The sequence below is a fragment of the Onthophagus taurus genome, chromosome 7, assembly GCF_036711975.1.
Source record: "Onthophagus taurus isolate NC chromosome 7, IU_Otau_3.0, whole genome shotgun sequence".
NCBI classification, from domain to species: domain Eukaryota; kingdom Metazoa; phylum Arthropoda; class Insecta; order Coleoptera; family Scarabaeidae; genus Onthophagus; species Onthophagus taurus.
In genome coordinates this window covers 8,279,133-8,293,817 of record NC_091972.1, presented here as the reverse complement: position 1 = coordinate 8,293,817, position 14,685 = coordinate 8,279,133, and the positions used below count along the sequence as shown (strand labels likewise).

Sequence of the window (14,685 nt, the reverse complement as noted above, 5' to 3'; positions counted from 1 at the left end):
AGTAGATCCGTTTTATGGCCAAGCTCACTTCCAGTGGTCTTTCGTAATCCACGCTGATCGTTAATAAGTGAAGAGAAGGGTTAATAAGAGTAATTTTAGGGTTGATCGGTGGTGCTATTAAAAGAAACTTTAGTTTTACCGACAGAGAAACTCTTTTAATTAGATTAATGAATATTTTAAGAAAGTTGGTAAAGAGCATTTTAAGGTAAGGAACAAAATTTTATTTTAAAGTGTAAAATATTTTCCTTTAAGATCCTTTCATTTTCTTGTTAAGTAATTTATGTTTGGATAATATTTATTTTAAGAACTTCTAATAATAACTTAATTGATAAGTGTGAGAACTGGTTCTAATCTGGTGCAAGAGATGTTCAACAGCGTCATATGTTAAGTATTGTTTTAACACCTTTGAAATGATAAAAATATATTATACAGGGTGATTCACATAAGAACCGACACAGAGTAGGGACATGTAGAGGACAATAAATTAAGATGATTTAACGCAACTTATCTCTATACTAAGTTGTACCTCTGAAGAGTTATAGGCCTTCAAAGTTGGGTCTTACATTTTTAAAACTTTGAATATCTTCGTAATACATTATTGAGGCTTATTGAGGATTATTATACACAATTGAGGCATTTCAAAGGGTTCATTAAGGGTGATGGTCCCCTAAATTTGGACAGATTTTTTTAACCTTTTGATGGATTTAATACATTATTACCTTATTTCATGTGGAATTTATTTCTAAAACTTTCTTTACTCTTATTATTTTTTAAAAAACATTGTCGTTTTCATAAAAAACTCAAATAACTAAAGACACGTATTTCGTTAATGCTATTAAAATCATCGAAAATTCAGTAGTCGGCTGTGAAATTGTACGTCAAACTTGACAAGTAGGTTATAAAACCTTGTTGTCAAATAATTTTATAACCTATTTGTCAAGTTTGACGTACAATTTCATAGCCGACTACTGAATTTTCGCTTATTTTAAATAAGATTACGAAATAAGTGTCTTTAGTTATTTAAGTTTTTTATGAAAACGACAAAGTTTTTTAAAAAATAATAAGAATAAGAAAAGTTTTAGAATTAAATACCACATGAAATGAAGTAGTAATGTATTAAATCCGTCAAAATTTAGAGTACCATCACCCTTAATCAACCCTTTGAAATGTCTCAATTGAGTTCAATTTGCTACCAATTAATACCCTTGGTACACTCATAACGTATACGAAATTTGGTTTTTCTAGCTTAATTGATTTCGAAGATATTGAACTTTTTAAAAATTTAAGAGCCAACTTTGAAGGCCTATAACTCCTCAGGTGTACAACTTAGTATAGAGGTAAGTTACTTTAAATCATCTTAATTTATTGTCCTCTTCATGTTCCTGCTCTGTGTCGGTTCTTATGTGAATCACCCTGTATAACTTATACAGGTGTCTCAAATCTCCGAAACTAAAACAGATAGAAAAAAAGTAACTTACATGTCATGATCTCGTTTTTCGAGAAACTGCACTGAGAGAAATGGATTGTACTATGCACTAAAAATATACTATAAGGTAATATAGTATTTAATACGTATAATGACAGCGAGACGAGATTGTACTAACGCATATAAATATAATGAATATAGTACAATGAATGCTGCATGTTTAATATTTTTTCTATAATACGATTCGTACAATCTATTTCTCTCGGTGTGCTAATGCCGAAAATTCCAAACAGCTGAGTTTTTGCCGATTACTTTAGGGATACCTCACTACTAGTTATTGCTCTTTTAGGAATTGAAATTCTAATAATAAAACGAAGCGTCAAGCTGCTATTATACCATTTCTGAAATGAAGTGACACAAAATCCTAAAAACCAGTCTCATGTATCCCCGATGAAGTTGTCGGAAATGCCTGGTCAAAGTAATCAATGAAAATTGTATACTAAAACATTATTCACACCTGGTTTGACATTCAATAAGAGTTGAAAGTCCGAATGCTAGATTTTGCAAACTACATTTAATGCAGTCTTAATGGTTATATTACTAGCTAGTTTAGTGACAGACGAATCCTCAAAGAACGTTCAACCTTTGGAAAATCAGGTTTTGTCGCATTTTGGTAGTACCTGAATTGAACTTTTCGACAACACTCTACAATTGATATCTATGGACTGGCACACGACAGTGTGAAAAATTATATAATTCATTTTTAGAGATTTAATAAAAAGAATTTATTTCAACGTAATTTTATCGTGTTTTGTTTTCATCCTATCGGCAAAAACTGAAAAATTTGCGAAAATAGCTTTGTTCGTTGGGACTGCACTACTCTGCACGACATGGCACTCGTATGACGTCATAGTGCAATGAAGTGTAAGTCAGTGCAATGTCATGTCAACTTAGTGCAGGTCAGAAAAGTGTATAAACCGTGGTCCCAACGAACAGATTTTTATAAAAAAAGTGTATATTTGAAATGGACAAACAGGAGATTGTCAGCGAAATACTCGTGGAAAATGAAATTATCGCAGAATGTTTTTTTAGTAGCGTTTTTTTAGTATTCATCAATTATTATTATTTTTTATTTTTTTCAATTATTAGCGAAATATATTTTCTATACCAAACTACTAACCCTTATTAGTTCTTTCAAAAGTACTACTTAACGTATAAAGAAATCACATGCTAAATTGCACCAAAATTGATAACCAGTACTTGCAAAAAAAAAATTTGGGGTGGTGAGGGTAGTTAACCCCAGCCACCCCTAAATGAGAAAAAACATAATATTTTTAAATGTACTATAATTGTATTTAATGCCGGCAAAATCGACAGGGTAGTTTTTAAATTATTCCAAAAAAGTAGGGGTAGTTTTCTACTGCCTCTTCTGGGATTGAATATACTGTGCTCTCTAATACAACAAATATTAATTATTATAAGGTTTTATTTCTTAATATTTAATATTAATTATTACAAAACACGTTTTCTAATATTCCGCCATTTTAGTTACACTGCACTTATTGAACTTAATCGAAAGCAGGTGCAACAAAATCTGCACTAACTTGCACCGGCTGCACTAAATTGCACTGCACCTGGCCCAACGAACAGTATGAGTGCAACTGCACTAAACTGCACTATCCCCAACGAACACACAACATCTGCACTAAACTGCATAGTGCAAGTGAGTGCAAGTAGTGCAGTCCCAACGAACAAAGCTAATGACAAAAGCGAATATCTCATTTATTTTGCCTGTTCTACGCAGTTTCTGCAAAATATCAAAAAATGTATTTTAACATAGTAAGATTAAAAAGAAGAGCAATGAATTCCATAAAAGAAAAGTTGGGTTAGGTTAGTTCTGTTTACAAATGTCAATCAACTCTGCCAAAAATATTGGGCAATGTTAGGATAGGTCAGTTTTCTTTTGAAGTTAATTATAGCGTGAAGAAACCGCAATTATGGCGTGAAGGAATGTTAGGATAAGTCAGTTTTGTTTCGGTCTGTCAATCGTTCCGGAAAAAATATTGGTAAGATTGTTGGGTAAGAATGTTCGGTAAGCTTTTTTTCTATCTCTTTTAGTTTCGAAGATAGCCTATGTGGACAACGAATTTGGGACACCCTGTACATGCGCTTCTTGCTATATTGTTATGGTTGGATATTTTGTAGATTGCAACAAATGACCCACAGCTTATTCTATCCGAATGAAATTGTCGAAACACCAAGCGATTAAATGTTTTAATTAGTGGTTTCATAACTGTTGAAGGTTTACAGCACGAAAATTTAGAAATTGTATTTTTACCAAAGAACGTTTTCTTTTACTTGTTTATTATTTGAGTCGTTAGATCATGGGATAAATTCAATTTTCAAGCCAATTTACAGCCTGCCCTGGAGCGATCCAACTATTTCAGCAGAGTATAAAAGATGATTGATCGGGTGACATTTAAAGAAGTTATCGTGAAATCAATCTGAACTTTTTATTAATATTTTTTAACTCTTCGTGGTATCACCTTTTCGGAAACAACTACTGCCAAGTCGCTAAAATGAAGAAAAGTAATTGCGTATTATGGTAACATAGCGCGTAACATCATTCTAAGTGCTCTGCCTTTATAGTTCTCGTAATAACATTCAATAATGCAATTAGAGGGAGTTTCCTCAAAAGTGAAAACTTTAATGATTCACTCTCGAATGTTCACACAATTCATTCTTTTTTTATTTTTATTCAGACATTGCATAATCACGTTTTTTGAGGCTGGCGCTTTACAAAATTCGCATCTATCTGGACTAGCCATGCCTGGTGTCACCCAGTTTGTTTCCAGTAGCTTTGATTGCTTGGGTTGAAGCAATTAATTTATGACGTTGGAATAACGAATGAGCACAAATAAGCAAATGATCGTGTTCTTAGGAAACAAATCCATCCATAAGCTGTTATATTCTGTTCAAGTTTGCTTTTTCTGGTCTGCTGAAAAGGAAAATGAAAGAGAAGGAAAGATCAACACAGGATGATAAAAATGGAGCAACTCGTTATCAAGAGTTAGATAACGTAATTGAGTGCATTGAATGGAAAACTAATGAATTAGATAATGCAACTTATTAACATAGATGATCAACGAGTTTATGAAGAACAAGAGGACCATTTGGACAACGAGGACTGTGATGAAGTTCTCACAAAAATTATTGAATGGTTGAAATCATGTCAGAACATTTTATGGAAGTTGATCTCAATATCGAGTGTACAATTTAAAGAACAATACAGTTCGTTGTTGCAATTTGTAATACATCGATATAGAAAATTGTAGAAAATGAATTCAAATTAAAAATGAAACTTTATACAACATAATTATTGTTAATAGACATTTTAATTTATTAACTGAAGGAAGAATTTCAATGAATCAATCGGCAATTTTTTATATACATACATTTAATACCTGGCTTACAATTAGTCCAGTTTCAAACAGTCCAGTAAAATGGTGAAACCGATTAAGCGGACTATGCGAGGTATTACCGTAATCGTTTTTTAATATTGTCATAAACGAGCCGGTTCAAACAAGATAAACACGACTGAACTCATAAAGAGTAGCAGGTTAAATCAATTCAGTGGTGCGGAAAACAACGCTATTGGTCTAGATGTAAACTAATTAAATAATCTATAATAGATGTGTTAATAAAAGCAAAAAGATTGCTTTAACACTTCTGCTCTTTAAAACAAATTCCAAATCAAAAATATCATTTCACGAATAATTTTTATTTGATTTTGTTTATTATAGGAAAGTTAAAAACTCATCGAGCAAGTTTTGGCGATATTGATAAAAGGATGAGGATTTTCCGGATATCCGCTGGAAAACCGTAAATTTCCCGTCGGTTATCTCCTGATGGGATATTAATTACCGAACTCCATAAATCGACGGAACGACGGAGAGCGGTTTTTGACCGGCGCCTACCAGTACGGACGGCGTCCCGACGCCACTGATTTACGGTGACTTATTATTCGGGACGCCCCTTCCGCCTAGCATTTGGTTATTGGGAGGCCTCCGCAGTCCCTTTTTTCTCTGATCACGATTCTTTTCATCGCCGCCACCATCCCTCGCTTTAGCTGGGCCGTGATGTTTCTCGATGATATATGATTTTACTACCAAGTCAATAGTCTTTGTGTTTTGGGAAAAATCCCACACTATACAAAAAAGAGAAAAAAATAAACGTATACAAAGAGAACTCAGAATTTAAGGGAGAATTTAATCTGACCACATTCTAATATGAATATAATACATGGTGGTTGCATGTTTATTTTATGTTCTTTACACAAAATAAGTCATTAAGTCAAGGTCACTTGTGGCCGAGGCGTTATATGACACACCATTCTACAATATATGATGTTTCATTGTAGTTCCATTTGTTTTCTTCATCTGCAAGGCTGCAAAATTTCGTGAAATTTACCCGAATTCGATGCAAAAACAAGTAAAGACAAGTAAAATACATAGTTTGAAGGATTATTTTCTTTTCTTATAGATTAACTTCGCGGTAATATGTAAATTTATATTTAAGTGTTAATGTTAAACAAACATTAGAAAAAAAGTTATTTGATAATAAACATTTTAAATATTACATCAGTTATGGTAGGTATTGGTTTTCACAATTTTCCTTGATAAATATTGTTATCAACACGCGCAAAAAAAACTAAAACAAAATAAAACGAACTCAATAATATCACATTTTATGTCTACAACTCCCATCGCTTTAATCCACTTTAATTCCCGCTGCTTGTTTATTTAAGACTAGAACTACAGATCTTGTCGATTTTTAAACACGAATCTCACCCGTTATCTTAACTGGAAGGCCATATTTAACTGATAAACGTCGTTCGTTTCTCGTATCGAGTTAATTTCACTAGAATGCTGTACGCGCAAATTATTTCTTGAAATTTTTTAAAACGATTAATCATGAGTTCTAAATGTTTAAGTGAACGATAGTGTAAAAATTTAAATAAAAATTAAATTAGCGAGTAAATAAGAAGTGTTTTTTTTCTACAAATATGTGTTAAAAAAGTTTTTAAAAAGAATTCTTAAAGTGTTACAAATTGATTTTTGAAAAGATGCCTTAAAAGAGATGTTACCACAAATTTATTAAAGAAAATGGTTGGAGTTCAACAAGTTGGTGGTGATAGTGTTGTCGTTCAATGTCAAGAAATCGATGATCATAAACAATTTAGTGTGAGGACGACGCTTCCTCAAACTGACAATGATGATTACATAGGGAGTATTAGAAAATATAATCAACAAGGACCTCATATTATTGAAGGATTTAATTCTGATGGAAGGTAACGTAAATTTTTTTTTAAATGTCGATTTCCTATAATCAAGATTAAAAATAATCCATGGGTTTAACAATTATAATCGCAATTTTAGTTTAATTCGATTTTTTTAAGAAAAATTTAATGATGTTTGAAATCTTTTTATTGTATTTATATTTTTTATTAATGATGTTTAAGAAAGGATTTGAAAACATTACAATATCATTAGAATAAGATGTGTCACCTTAAACAGACTTTATAATAAACGTAAAAATACTTTTAACGTTATCTCTAGGTTTGGGTTTCTCCTAAACAGTATGAGAAAAAAAGGAAATAAAAAAAACGGTTATTTAGATAACTTTAAAAAAATAAGTTTGTTGTTATGGATTGTTTGAATTATTCCAGTTATACTCCAAAAAATTAGTATTATCGAATAAAGCTCATCGATCATTTTAGTTATAATGCTAAAAGTTATTATTAAAATTCAAAAAGAACTTTTAAAATTAATGCCTGCAAAGTTTGTTGTATGAGGGAGTTTAAAGGTTTACTTCCCACACTAATTTTGGTCATATCATGCTGCCTAAGGATTTTCCAAGGATTCCTGATCTCATATGACACTCATTTTGACGTCGAATAAAGGTGCTTATTTACCTTATACCTTCTTATTTACCACAAGCAACCAAGTTAAGCACTTTTTAAGAGTGGCTAAACAAATAGTAATTATCGATTCAGATGCACGAGAACCTCTATCGATGGTCATTTGGCCATCCGATCATCGTGCTTGTTTTCCAAGCAACCAGAATTATGTTTAACCCACTGGATTATGAGGTGTTTTGTAACTTCTTGCAGTAACAAATGACAACAAATTATTAACTCAGAGGGACGAGACCAACCTAAGAAAAAAAAGTATATTAGCTCACAGGACGAAAAATATGCTTCGGAACCAGACGGATTTAAAGTTGACGACCTCGATGAGAAAAAGGCTTCCAAAATGGAAGAAGAACAAACTTAGAATCGTTTCCTGGAACAAGTACGGAACAAAAAAAGATGAGGAAATAACTAATAATTAATAATAATTATGATTTCAAGAGCAAAAACATTGAAATATGTGCTGTTAGTGAGAGAAAAGAGAAAGTTACAGAAAAGACGGAAATCGACGAATACATCTTTGTATGAATTGAGTCTCAAGAGAGAGAAAAGAGAACATTTAGGAATAGGTTTAATCATAGATAATAAATACAAAAAACAAATAGAAAGTGAGTAATACGTCAGCAACAGAATATTATAAGTCACAATAACAAATTACGACGACAAAATCCGCGTCATAAGTGTGTATGCACAAAATCCTCTTCACCTTCATTATCGAGGTTGATCTCCAGATACTTCAACTGAGGTTGACTGAGGTAACAACACTATTGTCCTCGAGGATCTTTTAACCCACATCATTTTTGCCCACATCCAACCATCCCGCAACATCAGATTCGATAATGATCAATATCGATGTGGGCTTTTCCACAAGACAAATATATTTTTAGTACATTTTCACAAGGAGAGGGGAATGATGTTGACCAAGGTGATGAGTCAAGTTATGGTGGTGACGAGGACAGAGGAACAGGTACAGTTCTGTTCAGATATAATGCGAAAAGAGCCGCTCGTAGAGGCATAAAATTGTACTAGAAACGACCTACGTTCACGAGGCATTCAATCCAGGTTTTACCTGCTCTGTAGTGTTGTAAAAGTTCCGAACAGGCTAGCGGAGTGATGTGATTTATGACCAAGATGACTGAATCACAAAGAAAAATTAAGAAAATAAATAAGTATAAGCAATCCATTTACTTTACGCAATTTCTGTAGTAAATGAAAATAATTACGGATTTTACGTTGCGAATCGGAAAGTTGGCATATTTATTGAACTGTTTTTCCATCAAAGCCAGTAGATTTTCGATTGGGTTAAGATCAGTTGACCGCGCTGGCCAGGATATTCACCTAACCTCATTATGATCGTCAAACCAATCATGAACAATTCTTGAAGAATGCACGGGTGAATTGTCTTGGACAATCGTGATGATCCCTTCTGGATACAAGGTTTTTACTGATGATATCAAAAATATATCGAATTAAATCCTTGATAATTGTGGACGTTGTAAATGGATTGGCGGTGACGTATTCAGCAATTCCCCTTCGTTGAGCATTATTAAGAATAAGTCTTAGGCCTGATCTAGATGTTATAAGGCCAACTTTCCCATTTTCTTCAAATCTTACTGATAAGCCTACACGTTCGGCAATTTCCCGTTTATCTATTCCTTCTTGATGAAGTGCAATAATTGCTCGCCTCGTAGTCAAACCTGACTCTCGTTGACCAGGAATGCAAGGCATTGTATTTAAGAAAACGGACAAATTTGAATGCACGTAATTTTGATATTGAATAATTATATTTAAAATTTGAAGGAGAGTTTCATAAAGCTTTATTTATAAGTTTTATATTATATTAATTATATTACTGAGATTTTTATCTGACGTTTTATTTATAGAAATACACTAAAATCATTTATTAGAGGAACATATAAGAAATCGTGTATTTGTTGTTCTTAAAAATATCAAAAAAGATTTAAAATAAAATAAAATCAACACATTTAAAAAAAAGGGTGATCCATTCTTCGGCCCACATTAAACTGGGACGGTTTTACCTGGGTTAAGGAAGAGGATAACTTCCGTTAGTCTCAGAAATCGAATTGAATAGAAACAAAAGATGTCTCCGTCTTCTTCTAGTACCAGGGTCATGTCGGAGCTAACAGCGGACGATTCGCATTAAATCTGAACAGAGCTGTACATAACATCCACATAACTATTAAGTATCAATATCTGGGCACGAAAATCCAGCAAACGGGAAAGCTTACTGAAGAGGTTAGGAATAAAGTGGACATAAGTCGGTGTGTTTGGAAAGGGTGAAGTAAGCGGCATGGCCAAGACAAGGGTTTTTAAAGCGGTTATTGAACCTATATTTACTTATGGCAGTGAAATTTGGAGCGCAAATAGAAGGTACATCAGTAGGGTTGATGCTGTCCAAATGAAATATCTCCAGAGGGTTCCACGAAAGACGTGACGGGACAGAGTACGGAATAGCTATTCGAGAAGAGGTCAATATGCTTTATCTACATATCTTGATTTAGCCACATTAGACGAATGGAGAGTTGAAGAAACCACGGATATAGATGGTGGTTTTAGCGCAGGGCAGGCGATCCAGAGAAGACCGAGAACAACAGAGGAAGAGACAGTGACACAGATTATGGCCAGTCAAAAAAAGACTATGCAGCACCTCGAGGGTTTTAACTTTATAGATAAAGTACTATGAACAGTTATTTTTATTGACATTTCTAAATATTTTCTTGTATTCATTATCTTCTAAGAAAACATTACGGTAGAATATCTGTACGATATTTAAAAAATCTTAAATATATGATTCAATCGACTTCATTGTCTCAAGTTCAAATTAAATAAATGTATTATGTACCCAGTAACCAAATAACTGAAATCAATACCCTGTTACACTTTAAAACAATAAGCAAGAAAACAAAAACTCCAAGAAAATGATAGCTGCAAACTTGCATATCACTAATAAAATTACAATTAAAAAAGATAATTTTTGTATACAACATTTACTACAGTATTGTTATATCTTTACATAAATTTATTTAAATTTTATTATGTAATCAACATCTTTTCTCATTTCCTTTTTAATACAGTTCTACGTTATATTTCATAACATTTCATAAATAATTTATGATTGCATAAAAAAACTTTATTAGAATTTTTAACCAGTTTGTTCAAATCACAACTGATACATCCACTTCAATCCGCTCCTTTTTTGTTAAAAAATGATTAAAATAATGAATAAATGTCAAGGTGAACGACGTTGTCTAAAAAAGTGATAAAAATATAATTAATCGGTTAAAAAGATAAACGTTTTAAATGCCCCTTAGGCACTTATTAGAATTGAAGTGCGTACAATACAATGATAGAATAACACAATGAGGACAACCAAATGCAAACAGTTTAGAGATTTACTAGCACCAGAACGGAGTAAAGTGAGTAAACAACAATCTGGTGAGCACGAGAAACACAACAGCAGCAGTAGCAAAAACGTTACGATTAAAGAAAATTTACTGTGAACGAGATAAGATAGTTACTACAGTGCTCTTTTGAACTTACTGTTCTAAAGGTGGCTAATTTCGCTTTTGTGTGTTCAAGATTTATTTTTATTTTATTGGAGAATGGAGCAAAAAGATATTGAAACCGTTTTTTCATTTCCAATGTTCGAAACATAACATTTTAAAGTTAATTTTAATTAATTTTTTTTTATTTATTTTTTTTTTTTAGAAAATCTCCTGTTGGAAGAAGACTGATTAAAAAAACTGGAAAATATAATGTATTAAGAAAAACCGAATCTAGTTTAACCGAAAAATATCTTCGAGATTTTTTCAATACTTTAGTCTCAGGAAAATGGTGGAAAATAATTTTAGCAGCATCATCAGTTTTTATTCTTTGTTGGTTAACGTTCGGCGTCGTTTGGATGTTAATTTCAACTTCAAACGGCGATTTAGAAGCGAATCCAATAAATCCTTGCATAACGGGCGTTCAAAGTTTTGCTGGTTATTTTTTATTTAGTTTAGAATCACAAGTTAGTATTGGATATGGAACAAGATCAATAACCGATCATTGCTTGGAAGGCGCTTTTGTTCTTTGTATCCAATTAATAATTGGAATTTTCGTTTGTGGCGTCACCATAAACGTCGTTTATATGAAAATTGTGAAACCTTCGTCGAGATTTCGTCACAACGTCTTTAGTAAACACGCGATTGTAAGTTAGTAGAAATTTCTAAAATAAAATTATTTAAAAAAACATTTTTTTTGTAAGGTTTGCAGACGTGATGGCCACCTTTGTTTGATATTTAGAGTCCACGATGAAGAATGTAGGCACGCTATTTCGACTTCTATAACAGCGTATATTTTAAAAAAAGATGGTGAAACGGGAGAACCTTATTTGGAAGTTTTAAATTTGGAACCTTACGGATTTTTAATTTGGCCATTAGAAGTTGTTCATCGAATTACATCGAAAAGTCCACTTTGGGATATTTCTTCCTACAATTTAATATCAGATAAGTAAGTAAACCAAAGTTGTTAATATTATCATGCTTTAATTTTTTATTTAAATAATTTATCGACATCACAAGAGAATGAAATAACAAGCAAATTAATACAAATATTTTGTATTAAAAACATCTGATACAAAATTTCAAACTAACCACATAAAACTTTATTAGCGTTCATAGCTTAAAGCTAAAAGAGCAATTTTTCCTTCTTTTTTTGGTTGTATTTCGCTTCGGTCATAAAGATAATTTTGTATACATAAAAGAGTACAGAGCAGCATAAAATATTTTTTATAGCACATCTCGTTTACATTTTAAAGGCACATGTTGTGTATTTGCAACGACAAAATTCACAAATACACCGATGAATACATTTCAATTTGCATTAAAAAAAGATACAAAATCCAACCCAACATTTGCAATTAAAACAATATCGCGTATTACATTTTTTAATTAAATAACGTTTAACCCAATTTAATTTATTTTTCCAGATTTGAAATTATAGTAACAATTCAAGGAAGTTCGGCGACAACCGGACAATGTTCAAAAACAAGAACTTCTTATATTAGTTCCGAAATTTTATGGGGTTATAAATTTAAAAATTGTATCAAATATAATAAACCGGAAGCGATGTACGATATCCAAAGAAAAAATTTTAATAAAACCGTCGAGAATGCGACGCATCTGTGTAGCGCTAAGAAATTTTACGAAGTTTATCGATCGATGACTCCAACACCATCAGTTTCAAGAAATTACAACTTAAAAATTAATGTAACTTACGACGGCACAAAAAGGAGAGGCACAATAATGTCCATTGAATCAGAAAATTCCAAAGAAAATAATAAAGAAGAGAAATCAAAAGATTGCGAAGATCCCGACGTTAAAGAAAACGAAGAAATTTTTGACGATTTAAATTATTTCCACGAAACTCCGATTATTTCAAACATGGACGATTCGTGGATGATGGAATCGAAGTCGATGCCTGCAATCACTAATTTTAGCGATTACCCGAATAGTTCTAATTTTTCAGGTGTTTCTAAAAATCATAACTCGTATATGGATCATTTCAGCGCTAGGAAATTTAATAATATTAAAAGTGGGAATCGAATTTTTGAAGACGATTCTGTTTACGAGATACCTCACCAATCATTGATGTCTAATGATTACCCGAAAAGTGAATTCGAATTTGAACAGGCTATAGATTTAGATACGATGTTAACAAGCATGGAAGAATATTTAGATAGGAATTCTTGTTGTAGTGTAAATAGTAATTTATCTGTATTTCCAAAAACATAAAAAAATAATTGTTAGTTATGTATAGATTGTTTAAGAAAATAAAATTATTGAAAATATGAAAATAATAATGTTAATAGTAAAATTAATATACGACATTAATACCCAGTGTAAAACAAAATCAGAGTAAGGTATTTGACAACAAATGATATATATATGTTAAAATGTGTTAAAAATGAGAAACATTCTTCCATCCCGTCTGCTATACTGACGGTGTCGTCCTTATTGCAGATTCTGAGAAGAACCTTTTAACACTAAAGCAAAAGAATTAAATATGGTCATCAACACCAAGAATACCAAATGCCTAGTAACATCCAAAGAACCGAAAGTTGTAAGCTGGAGATCCCTACGCTGGAAAGAAGTTCCAGGTTACAGACAAGAATATGATAACTCCGTCGCAAAATAAAACCAAAGAGATTTTATGCCTCAGCAAAGAGGATCTAAGGTCGCTCTTAGCCTTCCTGACAGGCCATGCGCCCCTAAAATACCATCTCTTCCACATTGAGGATTAAACTTGTCGACTTTACAACGACGAGTCAGAGACTGCTGAACATATACTGTTTGAATGCATCGCCTAAGACACAAAGACCTTAGAGCAATACCACAGAATAACCAGAAATGACACTGACGTCGATTCGTTTGATGTTGGCGGCATCTCGCTTTATGATCTCGATTTAAAACCCGCCATCTTATCGCGAGGAACCATAGGCGCGATGAATGCACAATCAATGAGGGAGACAATTGAATTTATCACCAATAGCAGCAATACCTTGCTTCTTGGCAACAATATAGCGTCAGATTTGGCGAGATACCGCCAGTATCACTTCTGGTTATTCTATGGCAATACTCAGGTTCATCAAGGACCTACAGTTGACCCTAAACTTTTGGAGGGCTTAAGTTAGAATAGATCTTATCAGTCGCCGTGACGAGAAGGGCCGATACAGGGAAATGTTTCCTGCACGAAGAGCTCCAAATCGGCAAATGTTTGATAATATCGATAGAAGATTAGGAGAAATAGGTTACCGAATTTTTGAAACACCCTGTATATACTGAATTTTGCATTATACAGAGTGTGTCAAATGTCTGAAATATAGCCAATAACTTCGCCATTTGTGGTTTTAAAGAAAAATGTTTGAAATAAAAAATTCTCTATTAATTGTGGTGCATTTTTTGACGATTGCATGTTTACATTGTTCTTTGTTTTGTTGCTATGGCAACCAACATTGTTATTTTAAATGGGCATATGACATATGATGCATATGTTTTTTTTGCACATTTTAATAGAGGATAAATCCCTCTACGCGATGAATATATCAAATCATATGGTTGTATAAGAAAAAAAAACCAGAAAAAATGCGTTCTCTGAAAATATTAAATCAGCAAATTACAATCAAAGTAGGCGTCGAAATAACGCCTTTGACAGCTTTAAATGTCAAAAAATTGACAGTTTAAACAAATACGGCGCAATTAAGCGAACGACAAAGAATCCAAATATT

The 14,685-nt window shown here is 32.5% G+C and overlaps 1 protein-coding gene across 2 annotated transcripts; it reads left to right on the top strand.

Annotated features, from left to right (window-relative positions):
- The first annotated feature begins 6,176 nt into the window (after positions 1-6,176).
- LOC111422904 (G protein-activated inward rectifier potassium channel 3-like) lies at positions 6,177-13,270 on the top strand. Of its 2 annotated transcripts, none has more exons than XM_023056177.2 (4): positions 6,177-6,776; positions 11,127-11,607; positions 11,665-11,909; positions 12,388-13,270. In XM_023056177.2, exons 1-4 carry the CDS (start codon positions 6,592-6,594, stop codon positions 13,190-13,192), a joined length of 1,716 nt encoding a protein of 571 aa, XP_022911945.2. In that variant the 5' UTR covers positions 6,177-6,591; the 3' UTR covers positions 13,193-13,270. The 2 variants fall into 2 exon arrangements, with proteins under 2 accessions (XP_022911945.2, XP_022911946.2); XM_023056178.2 differs by lacking the exon at positions 6,177-6,776 and adding an exon at positions 10,929-11,061 and having other exon boundaries at positions 12,388-13,269.
- Positions 13,271-14,685: the final 1,415 nt, after the last annotated feature.

Bases quoted from the DNA above. Each gene is read 5' to 3' on its own strand.
- LOC111422904 (XM_023056177.2), top strand. From the start codon at position 6,592: ATGGTTGGAGTTCAACAAGTTGGTGGTGATAGTGTTGTCGTTCAATGT. The intron at 6,777-11,126 runs GTAACGTAAATT...TTTTTTTTTTAG, and splicing joins GGATTTAATTCTGATGGAAG to AAAATCTCCTGTTGGAAGAA. The intron at 11,608-11,664 runs GTAAGTTAGTAG...TTTTTTTGTAAG, and splicing joins TCTTTAGTAAACACGCGATT to GTTTGCAGACGTGATGGCCA.